The sequence below is a fragment of the Haliotis asinina genome, chromosome 3 (genome assembly GCF_037392515.1).
Source record: "Haliotis asinina isolate JCU_RB_2024 chromosome 3, JCU_Hal_asi_v2, whole genome shotgun sequence".
In the NCBI taxonomy this organism is placed as follows: domain Eukaryota; kingdom Metazoa; phylum Mollusca; class Gastropoda; order Lepetellida; family Haliotidae; genus Haliotis; species Haliotis asinina.
In genome coordinates this window covers 54,273,499-54,286,398 of record NC_090282.1, presented here as the reverse complement: position 1 = coordinate 54,286,398, position 12,900 = coordinate 54,273,499, and the positions used below count along the sequence as shown (strand labels likewise).

Below are 12,900 nucleotides of genomic sequence, written 5' to 3'. Positions count from 1 at the left end.
CTTGGTTACCCGTGTAAACAGCCACTGAGCCGAAGATATTCCGAATGGTAGGACCTTCCACTGGTAGTGTTGACCGTTGAAAAGGAAGCGCAGATATTTCCAGGACTCTCGATGTATCGGGATGTGCAGATATGGATCTTGTTACCTTGGCGAGGTAATCTTCTGGACGAATAAGGAGTCTTAGTTGAGGCAGATGTACCATCTTGAAATGCTCTGGTTTCTGAAGGCATGCTGTATTTAAGTCGAAATTTCTCTTTGGAATTCTTCTTGGGTACCGAAACTGGGCGTCCGACTCTGTGACTCTATAACTTCTACTGCTCCTTTCTTTCACAATGTTGCTATGGCGTTGGTCAACTTGTCCAGTTGATGCGTTGCATAAATAAAAGGAGTTGGTGTTCTTGTGAGCGGGGGATTGGTTCCCAGCGAGATCTTGTAGCCCTCTCTCAGAATTTTCATGACATCGTTGTCTTTGAGGATTCTCCAATTGTCCCAGTAAAGTTGAAGACGTCCATCCACTTGAGATGGTTATACGGGAACGGCTGCGGGTGGAAGACTCCAGTTGTTCCGAACCTGATCTTCAATAATGCCCTCTTCTCCCACCCCTAGACATTGTTGTTGAAACTTAGTTGCTGGATGTCTGGGGGCGCTTCTTTCCTCCACAGGAGCAACGAAAAGAAGATGTCCTCTCTTCACTTGCTCTTTGAACCCTGGAGAACTTGGACTTAAGGGTGTAACATTGATTAGTCTGTTTAAGTACTGATGTCAGAGTGTCGATAGACTTGATCATCACAACTTCTCTGGAGTCTTGAGCAACCATCCTAGCTACCTCTTCAATCTTCCCATCGAAGAGAGTAGGTGCTGACCATGGAACATGATACAAAGGTTTAGTAAAGTTCTCACCCCATGACACTGTAGATAGGAGACCTTGAAGACGAAGTAAATTCAATCCTGCCGTAGTAGACGCTAAGTGATCGGCCATAATTTGCTGATCCTTCTTCTGAGTTACCAACGCTGTCAGGATCATTTATCACTCCTCATTATCCAGATTACTGAACTTTGCAATGAGAGTTTCATTGATGGCTCTCGAATGAGCCAGTCCAAAGAAAGTATGCCTCGTAGTGGTGTCGAGCTGTGCAAACCTCTTGTCAAGTACCTTGTAAGATTTATTGCGGACTAGACTGATGATCTTATAAGCTTCATCCACGTCAAGTGCTATGACGAATGGCTCCATATGAGGGAAGGGAAGAGGGAAGCAACGCGCGCTGAACGACGGCACATGTTGTTTTTGAAACTTAGTTGTTGACTGCCGTAGATAACATTTCAGGAATCGTAGATATTGGTGGTATCAGCGGGAATGTAAGTGCATCAATGTCGTCATCCTTCATCATATAGGTATTACCTTCATTAGCGTCTTTGGTGAAGCTAAGTCAAGTCCATTTGTGTTTGATGATGTAACGAGTCCGAAAATAGGGCTTCCTCTGATAATGATGCTCGAAAATGTATATCTTCCATGAGTGTGAAACATTCATTCCATGTTGATGAACCCTCCTATAAGAATCCACGGCTAAGGGAGGTGATGACTGTTGACAGCGCCTTCAATGAACTCTGGTGAGCGATGGAGACTTTCTGCGTTGATGAGTGAACCCGCGAGTGTACTCACGCGAGCATGACTCGTCACTGGTGCGAGTGCACCCAGGCAAGCGCGAATCCTCACACCTGCAAGTGTACTCACTCGGCATGGTTGGATCTCTCTCTCGACTGTGATGTGAAGAGGGGGACACTGATGACGATCTTCCTCGAGTGTGTGCATACATGTCCTCTTCATCCTCAGGCGTGAGTGCCGCTCTAGGTGAGTGCTCATGCCGAGCTGTAGTCGATGATGACGAGTGCAGTCGTCTCTCCTCTTCTAAACGCCGCTCCATCAGATTCATCATCTGCATTGTAAACTGTTGCATGAAGGCGCCTGGGTTGAATTGCTGTAATGCTTGTTGCAACAGTTGAGCTGTAAAGTTGTCTACTGTTAATGTAGTCTGCGTTGTCTGATGATTCTGTGTTGTCTGGCGATTTTCCTCCAGGTTGAGAGGTGTAGAAGATGCCGTTGGGGTAGATCTAGATGATGTCATCCGATGACTGCGTTGATTGATATCTATCTCATTGTGTAGAATCAACGGTGGTTCGTTGAAGATAAGTCGTTCATGTAGAGGGAAGATTTCTTCACCAAACGATTCCTGCGCTGAAGAATGATGACTCTGCGATGATTTCGAGGAAGATGATTTTGTCTTCGATGAACTAGACTTCTTTGGTTGATACGGCACTGCTTTGGAGGAAGATCTCTTCTGAGATACAGGGGACGACATGCCGGACCCAAGACATAGCCCCGGAGAAATGCCAGACATTTCACTGGAATGAATCTCAGTAGACGTAGTTAACAAATTACCCGAATTTAAATCACTTGTTTTAGACATGACTAAGGCAAGCCCCCGTTGCTTGTCCCTAGCACGTCTGTAAACAGACTGTGTATAGAGAGTAACTTCTGAATCAGACAATTTTATGGAAAATTTACAATGATTATTAGAAGAACGTATAGGTTTGCACGTCGGGCAAATTAAATGAGGATCAACCGCCGACAGCCGCAATCTACATAGTAGACACGATTTCATCAACTGGGACTAAGTCTCAGTTGAAGAAATACATGCTTAATATGACATACTTTGATAACATATACTGCATATACAAATCCAAATACCGTATACGAGCAGAATTTAGTTTAAAGACCAAAATAAAGAAAGAACTTATCGCCGTATCGAGCCCCTCAGGTGCCTCAAGTCACCCACGTCGGGCAATAAGGAGAGAGTGACAAGCATGGCCGGTCACATGACCTAAGCGTGGGAAAAGGGAGGCTACACATGGGTGAGTGTATTTTACGTCTGCTTCTTTTTAGAAGGGAACTTCAAGGGATTTCAGGTGTGCCACTACCTTTGCCAGGGAAGAGGAGATAAGCAATCAGCATGAGTCAGGATAAAGAAAAATATTTGGTTTCTGACTAATATTAGGCTAAAGACATTCACAGGGAAAACACCTACAACTTTCATTGAAATACAGCAATCACATTGTCCTCCATAACTGGTAGGAGTTGTTTCCCTTGTACTGTTTGCCTTATTCAGTGAAGCTTCATAAGAGTGCCTGCAAATTTTATCTCCTCCACAAGAAAACATGACAGATGGACATGGAAGCCAGCTTACATTACCCCCAACAAAGATGCATGGGGGAGGTAGCAAATTGCATCACATGCAGCAAGGAAATCTGGGACAAGGAGATGGAAGGCATGTTACATCACCTGCAGCAAGGAAACCTGGGACAAGGAGATGGAAGGACTGTTACATCACCTGGAGCAAGGAAACCTGAGACAAGGAGATGGAAGGGAAATTACATCACCTGTAGCAAGGAAACCTGAGACAAGGAGATGGAAGGAAAATTACATAATCTGCAGCAAAGAAACCTGGGACAAGGAGATGGAAGGGAAATTTCATCATCTGCAGCAAGGAAACCTGAGACAAGGAGATGGAAGGCATGTTACATCACCTGCAGCAAGGAAACCTGAGACAAGGAGATGGAATGGAAATTACATCACCTGCATCAAGGAAACATGGGACAAGGAGATGGAAGGCATGTTACATCACCTGCAGCAAGAAAACCTGGGACAAGGAGATGGAATGGAAATTACATCACCTGTAGCAAGGAAACCTGGGACAAGGAGATGGAATGGAAATTTCATCACCAGCAGCAAGAAAACATGGGACAAGGAGATGGAAGGCATGTTACATCACCTGCAGCAAGGAAACCTGAGGCAAGGAGATGGAAGGCAATTGACATCACCTGCAGCAAGGAAACCTGGGACAAGGAGATGGAAGGGAAATTTCATCATCTGCAGCAAGGAAACCTGGGACAAGGAGATGGAAGGGAAATTTCATCACCAGCAGCAAGGAAACATGGGACAAGGAGATGGAAGGCATGTTACATCACCTGCAGCAAGAAAACCTGGGACAAGGAGATGGAAGGGAAATTTCATCACCAGCAGCAAGGAAACATGGGACAAGGAGATGGAAGGCATGTTACATCACCTGCAGCAAGAAAACCTGGGACAAGGAGATGGAAGGGAAATTTCATCACCAGCAGCAAGAAAACATGGGACAAGGAGATGGAAGGCATGTTACATCACCTGCAGCAAGGAAACCTGAGACAAGGAGATGGAAGGCAATTGACATCACCTGCAGCAAGGAAACATGGGACAAGGAGATGAAAGGAATGTTACATCACCTGCAGCAAGGAAACATGGGAGAGGGAGATGACTGGCAACGTACCTCTCTTTCTCCTGTAGCTTGAGCTTGAGAGCATTCATCTCCCTCTGCATTCCCTCCACTTTGTACTCCCAGTCAACTACAGGGGACTCCACAGACTTCAAAATACAACTAAGGATGCATTACCACATGTACAATGAATATTTGCAGGCAATTCCTGTACTGAAAGTTGTAAACGTTTACAATGATTTTGGTGACACTTTAAATACTTTGATGTTGATGTAACAACCCATTTATCATATACATGTAAAGTCTATAATTTCAATCAATCAATCTCAAACACTTATATTTGAGAGCACTCTAGTGACATTCATTGCTTTCAACAGGTTGGTGTGAACATCAGCATTATCACATTTTAGTTCGATGAGATGTCTACCATAAGGACCAGATTGATCTAATGTATGAACTGACTGACTGGGTAGTGATGTCAACCACTGGCTTGCTACATTTTCATTTACTGGGCAAGTGTATTACAGCTCACTCATACAGATGTTGAATACTGCATTATGTCGCTGACCACAATTTTAATGGACAAAATAAGTTAGGGATATTGGTATTCTTATAATCAGTATTTTATCAGTGTGTCAATGAGTAGATATATCATTATTCACAATTTCAAAATTTACATATAACCTTGAATATTTTTGTCCGGTATACATATTACAAATAAAAAGTATGCAAACACCCTAACCTTGATGGGAAGGCTGTTGTTTTGGCAGTATGAATAAAACATGGTGCTGTGAATTTCAGAACCCTTGTTTTTTCTGTTTTGACAGTGTTGCATTTTACTCAAAGACAACGCATACTGAATCAGTTGCTTCACTGAATGTTCCAACTCGTCATTTAAAGTGCCCATTAAGCACACAAAAAGCTGTATTTACCATAGAGTATATATGACCTCACCACAGTTAATTTTATTTATGACTATCAAATTTTAGAGTGTTCCCATACTTTTTATTTGTAGTATATGTTCCCACTGGGTGACTATAGCTATCTGGTACAAGTGCAGTAAAATGGAGGAAGACCTTTTGAGTGTCCAGGTAGCTGCCCTCCAGGTCGTCACTGACTGTCCTCCTGGTCCTAAAAGGGGATGAATCCTTCAGCTGGCAGATGAGGTCATCCTTCTCCAGGAGATCCTGCAACACCACTGCATTCTCAATAGCAGATTTGACTAAGTAGGAAAAAACCAATAGTAAGGTATTACTGATATATATAACATTGGCATCATGTCCTCTGCAATTGAACTTTGGCCACATGTCCACAGCACATAAACTCCAGCTTAACTAGTTGAAAATATATTGCATGGATAATTGCATTCTGTCACTGCCCAGCAGAATTGTGGAACTTTGGAAGATGTTCCTTCTCAAAACACTGTGAAAGTGTGAGTTTGGGAATTTAGGAAAATGATCCTTTGAGCTGGTGTGAGCTTAACGTGGTATGAAAGCCTGTTATGATGTAGGGTTTAGTTGTTTACTACTTTGTTGAAAGCAATTAGCATCAGAATGATGCTGCTAAGAGATCATAATCATAGGCAAAATCAGAGAATAATTATTGCTATCATTGTGTATAATTCTAACAATACTTCATTACATCATAGCTAAGAATTTCTACTTAAGCTGTCATCACACTATAAAATGTTTAATATTTACTTATCTTGCTTATTATGCTTATCTTCCTCTATGCGAATAATAGCGGAACACTTGAATCCCTTGAAGAGGATGTAAAAGTTCACTCTCCCATGAGTTTCCTTCCTTGGACCCTTTTCCTAGCAAAACAATCATGTGACTTGCCATGCTTGTCACTCTTTCTTTCAGCGCCTATGTGGATGTGGCACTATATCTTTTCTATATTTATATTCTTTATCCAAATTAAGCTGTGTATGGTTTTTGTCCATATTCTGTGACATTTATTCATCATAATGTAGTTGGTTTATGTTTGATGAAATCTTGCCTTGACTGCAGGTGTCAGTTATCAGTGGCTGATCCTCACCTCCAGTGTCCATCATGCATGAACCCATGTTCTTTCAGCTTGCGGTGCAGATGATGTATTAATTTATCAGATTTGCAATATAACTGGTATTTGTGTTACATGTATAGATATGCGATGGATCATGGTGAGGAAGTCATCTCAAGTCACTGATAAATCCTGAGATGATACCGGCATCCATATGTTGATGACTCAGGCAATTTGCCATCACAAGGGCAGTAATCTCCAAGAAGAGGTCCGCTACTACTGAGTCAACGCCATAGGAAAGAAAAAGGAAGATGTCCTCATTGTCTGTGCTACAGAAGAAATTGTCTTCATCTAGGACCTGGTTGAAGTGAACTCATTCCAGAAAAGAATGCATCAGAGGTCATTTTTTGAAGACACTGTGCCTCCTGATGAAGCAGATGTATATGCTGACCCTCCAATACTGCTGCCTGAAGTACCAGTAAGATCTACTAGAACATCAAGGCAACCACAACAACTGTTCAGCTGTTTGGAGACAAAATGCTGATGTCTGTCAACAGAGACAACACCAGTGTTGCAAGAAGATGCAGATGATGCTTCGGTGTTCTCGATTGCTTCATCTACACCCCATCAATTCCAGCCTACAATGCAGAACTTTGACCTGGGTGACTTTATGATGCAGTTTAACAATGTAGATGATGGCTATGACAGGACATTGCTTTACTGAAGAAAGATATGCACATGAAAACAGATGGCAGATCTGTCTGATGACAGATGGCATTCCTGGATGCATGATGCCTTTGAGAATATGTTCCTGAGTGATCTACATCCTCATCCCACAAGCCTACTGCTGACTACTACTTACTACCAACATTCAATGCTAAGAAGTTCCCACTGCAACACAAGGACCCCTTAATGAAAGTGTCAGACCTTGACAACTTGGAAGTTGATCAATGACCTACTATTTTGGGCGGGAGATCGATGAAGCTGCTAAGGAAGTCACATATGATTGAATGATGATCAAGTCCACTGATACGCTGGCAAAAGTCATAGAGGTACAGCAACAAATCAAAGTTCTCCAGAGTACAGAAGGCGAAGGAAAAGAGATCCTCCCACTCCAGAGATGGGAAGAATTCCTTTCATCGCTCATCTGGAAACAGCAGGAGCATTGTGCATGATTGACATCATCTTCTTTATTCAGCTAACTTTGTCATGATCATCATGACCTCTCTTGATTCATACATGACATTCTTGATGACTTCTTCCCTCCACTGACAACTGTCATCCCCAGCCAATCAACTCCAAGGAATGGGTTCTTGAATTTCTCACTCCAGGTGCATGACGACCACGATACTTGTCTCCTTAAGAGAGTAAGACCCACTGATGTAGGCTCTAGATGCTCAGAGTTCTTCTCAGCTTCTTCTAAGTAAGCAGAGCAGACAGGATCATCTGTGGGGTTCTTCCACTCTATAACTGGTTCATATGCTGAAGAGGGAATCTTCTTGTGTTAAACGGTGGGTGTTTATTAGTGTCCTTTGGTGGAATGTTCCATCCGAAAGTCTCGCTGAGTGTCCTCCCTACGGTGAAATAAATTACCATAGCCATATAGACAAGCTTACCGTCATCAATAAGGTTTGCTGACAGGGAAGAGGTTGGAGACCGGTATAGGCGAGGGGGGCTATGATGCTAGCACTGGGTGACTAGTTTCGTCCTGGATTGGACTCATCAGACATCGCTCTACACAAATATTCCCAACGAGGAAGGTACGAGAGCAGTTGCAAAAGCTATCAGGAGACACAAACCCACCAGTCTCCTCAACCTTCTTAGATTAGTCCTAATCAAGAACTATTTTGTGTTTAACGGCACCCACTACCTACAAGTAGGTGGCACTGCGACGGGGACTAAACTAGCTCCATCATACGGAAATGTCTTTATGGGTGAATTGGAAGAATCCCTCCTAGCCAACTACCCAGACAAGCCAGATCTATATGTCAGATTTATTGACGATATTTTCTTAATCTGGACGCTCGGCACAGATAGACTCGAGAAATTCCTCGATTATCTTAATTCTGCACACCCTACCATCATGTTTACTGCAGAATTCTCCCGAATGAAGGTAGCATTTCTAGACACCTGGGTTTCGAACGAAAACAAACTCCCAACCTTGGAGTTCTCACTTTATTGCAAACCCACAGACACACACTCCGATTTGCTGTACACTTCATGTCACCCCCGACTTGTCAAAACTAAAGGCCCTTACAGCCAGTTCCTCCGCCTCAGACGAATCTGTTCTAATGATGCAGAATACGAGAAACACAGCCTCAATCTTGTATTACCTCAAACGCGGATATCCCCGATCTATTATACAGCAAAACAAACTGCAGTCGGATTCCAAATCTAGGAGAGACTTTCTCCAGACAGGGACTAAAGTACGAGCCTCAAACAAGAAACAGGTACTAGTTTGCAACTATAATCCGTTGAACCTAGAGCTCAAACGCATCATTCAGAAATGCTGGCATTAACTCTGCAACCGCATTTCCCCTTCACCTCCTATTATGGCCTTCTGCCATAACAAAACTCTGAAAGATATCCTAGTCAGAGCTGCTATCAACTACCCACGTCCGCCTCCCCAAATCACAGGCAGATCAGTCCAGTTTATCGACGATCCATGCAACCCTCATTCCTGCAAAGTTTGTAGCAATATCAACTAATCTCGGTACTTTTACAGTATCCACACGGGCCGTAAATACTCCATCCGTGAACACCACTGCCAAAGTCACAATATCGTGTACCTCTTCACTTGCAACTCATGCAAAAAAACAATATGTAGGTGAAACTGAAAGGGCTTTCAGAACAAGACTTTCTGAGCATTTTCCAGATATTACACATAAGAGAGACAATCCTGTCGCTCATCATTTCAATCTCCCCAACCATCAAAAGAGTGATCTTCATTACACTATCATCACTCAGCTCAAGGCACACCTTGAGTGGGAATCAACCACCAAACTCCGCCACTCAACGGAACTAAAGTGGATTTTTGACCTCCACACGTTCAGCCTACATGGACTCAACGATAAAATTGTTGGTTGAAATTCACCCTGCTTTTTCAATCAATTTTAAGGTTTGCTGAGATAACCTGTGTACAAATGAGTGAGTTAATTTAGTTTTTTTGCTGCACTCAGCAACATTCCACCTTTATGGCAGTGGTCTGTAAATAATCGAGTCTAGACCAGACAATCCAGATATCTACAGCATGAGCATCAATCTACACAATCCATGAAACCAGTTTCGGCTTGAAATCTTAAAAATAACAGAAATACACTATTTTGTCAATTTAATGCATGTAAGACGTGGGTAATAAATAAAACACCACTCATTTCATATGAATTACATGAAACTTGTGACCTTCCCATAGTATCTGACCATGAGCGTAACAACAGAGATAATGCATTTATAGGAATTATGGGAACCTAACCCAAACACATAAGATTCCTGCACATTCTAAGGATGCAAACCTGCCCACAAAACTGCTGCACCGAAAACCATTAACAGTTTTTGAAAGATAATGCATGGCCTATGTACATCACAGTCAACCTGCTTTCACAAATGGAAATGACGTATGACCCTAGCATGCACCAAAAACTTTTGTTTGGGTTACAAATTTTGTCCTTTTAATCAATTAACACTGCAAAGTGGTTTTGTAAAATGTAATAGATTACTGAATCTGCAAAGTGTGGCATGTTTTGTAGTTTCCTAGTTTGCTTCTCTACAGAGAATATCTCAAAGGGTTATGTCTGCTTAAGGAATGATGGCAGCACTGACCATTTTTCTCCTCAAGCCTTTCTTCTATAACACTATCAGGTGACCATGAATTTTGTGGAATCCAATTGCCAAAAATCCTTGCCAAAAAACACCTTGTATCATTTTAACTTTCACAAAGAAGAAAATAGAGCTAATGCAATCAATGACAAAGGTTAGATTACCAAAGACACTTAAAATTAAAAGTGAAGGTGATCACTTTCTCCATTAAATCATTTGAACTATAGAAAATGAGATGCAAAAACTAGCAAAGAGTTACAGAAAATTAAACAGATACAAATTTTTGTCAAAACTGTTCTTTTAAGATCTGAGAGTGATGCCAGTGGGGCCAGGCAGGACACCAAGGGGGGCAATGTCAAGCCCCACCCTCATCAGCTAGCTGTCTCAGTGGCTATTGAGTATGCTATACACCACAACTCTCAACACAGGAGTGCTCAAGCAGCCCATTGTTCAGCAGAAGGGTATCATCCAGGGGGTGTAAATGAGACCTGGTGCTTGTGGATGTAGCCAGACACACTTAATGTAACATCAAATAAGTTGACAGTCAGATACTTCCATCACTGTCACCTTTTGATCAATACACATACAAATCATTAGACATCTTCCCTCCTAGTCTGTGTCGCTTGCTCCTTCCCCAGTCTAATTCGCAGTCACATTGACAAGCCCGTTAGGGGATGTGCTGATTACAATTCTTTGTTTACTCGGTTTATGCTAGGTCCCAAGTGGTCGCTAGACGACTCTAACTAGCCAGCAGGGTTCTTTGACTTTTTGAGGAGGCAAAAATTGGACAACAAGTCAGCATGGGATTTATAATTCAATGACTGGAGCTGGGAATCAATACAGACACATATCGGTCTAATTGACACTGACAAAACCGCGGATGAGCTGGTTCTGATGCGTTGTGGGTAATTTCCTTGTTCTTGACCTGACGACCACCAACACCATCACGGTGACGCCTTGTCATATTACTCTGGGACTGACATTGAGAGAAACGGCGACAACAATGTAGACGAAATCGATGCCTCAGATTGTCTCTGTCATTTAGTCTTTTTCAAGCATGGGCAAGGCATCAAAAATGTATACACTAATTTTGTGGTCTGTCTCCACATGACGCCTAAAGCCGTGTCGATATAATGACAAATAGTTAGAGGCGATAGCTTTCAAATTTCACTATGACAGGTGTTTGGGAGGCAGGCCTCTCGGGCCACAATGTGAGTGAGACAAGCGTCCATGTTCGTACCTTCCAAGCGTCACGTGACAAGGCCCATCAAGATATGATGAAGCATGTCCCTTGAGGATAGACTTGTCCACAAAGTCGAGAAAGACGATTTTCTTGTATTCCATGGCTTTCTCAAGTTTTTCTTAGAGACCTTTGTAAATGAGATAGGCAGGCCCCTAGAGGATGGGAGGTAATCCTACAGCTTTAACTTTTCATGACAACCCATTTCAAATCTAATAACACTTATCCATAGCCGATGTGAGATTGGCAGAGGTTCTGACCTTGATCAAACAATAATCCAAGGCATATCAGATGACTCATTATAACACCTATAACTATATGTACAAAGGAATAATAGATGACATGCTGTGATGAGCTCCATTTCCACACCACTAGTCTGCAGTGCAATCAAACATATCCCAGTGTTTATCATACAAATAGTCCTAAAATCACACAAAGCCTCTCTTTATGATGTATTTTTAATATATCATATAATCACAGATTTAACAAAACTTTTCTAAAGAAAAAAGTTCTGCATTTTCGTATTTGAGTTTCTTGAAAGGCATTTAGAAGTTGGTATTGCAAAATATTGTGGATGACAACCTTGTTTTTACTGTATGTCACAAAGTTTCTGTACTATTCCTTGCCCCTTTATCAGGTGAATTAGAGCAAACAAGATACATCAGGGAGTAGAGAGAAAGACACACATGCACAGACACAGACACAGACACAGACAGAGACACACACACACAAATAAGGAACCAGTGTTGCATGTATACACAATAAACTGAATAAGAAATAGGAGATGAAAGAGGGAGACGTCAATTAGGTCATAATTGTCTTCTGCCCACATCTGCTAATCACTGGCATAAACTCTTCCCTTGTGCAAACAATAAACCTATTATCTGTACATTGAAGGAATAGCCCAGAAATGATGTGACATGCAATAAAGAAGAAGTTGTCCTCCATAATGTTTGCCTTATACTTATTCTTATACTAGTGTTAGCTGTTTAACACAGAGCCATAGCAATCCAGTAGAAACAATGTACACCATATACATGACATAATAAAAGATTCTGTTGAAGATTTGTATTTATTGGACCAAGTTACCTCATCTTTGCCTTGCCACAGTAGACTCATCATTGAATTGTCTTCATAGTGTACATTTCACATGAGACATTACATTTACGTTTTTTTCACCCTATTTACATTTTTGTTTTACCTCAAACATGCTAGTTACAAATAGTTGTTAGACTGCCATCTTCAACATCAACTATGACATGGCAGACACTATGGTTGAGGTATTGGTATCTTTAATTCCAACATAACCTCAACCAACACTGGCACAATGTGGAATTACATCTTTCATGTGTGACCTTATCTCCTAAGAAACAGTACTGGCTAGTGACCAGCTATCACAATTTTTTAGCATTTCTTAATGATTTGCTTCTTTGTTTCTTGACAAATTGAAACAAAATCTTTCTTGATGATAGATTAGCCACTCACCCAAGTTCCCTGCTTGTTGACAGCTGCTGATCCTGTTTCTCCGAAACA

At 41.8% G+C, this 12,900-nt stretch overlaps 1 protein-coding gene across 2 annotated transcripts in view; it reads right to left on the bottom strand.

Annotated features, from left to right (window-relative positions):
- LOC137278169 (centlein-like) overlaps positions 1 to 12,900 on the bottom strand; it is a 115,887-nt gene that overhangs the window by 31,989 nt on the left and 70,998 nt on the right. For both annotated transcript variants that reach the window (XM_067810352.1, XM_067810351.1), the window contains exons 14-15: positions 5,384 to 5,494; positions 4,362 to 4,456 (exon numbers count right to left, since the gene is read on the bottom strand). In XM_067810352.1, the coding sequence (XP_067666453.1) occupies positions 4,362 to 4,456; positions 5,384 to 5,494 (206 nt within the window). The remainder of the gene's footprint in view (positions 1 to 4,361; positions 4,457 to 5,383; positions 5,495 to 12,900) is intronic.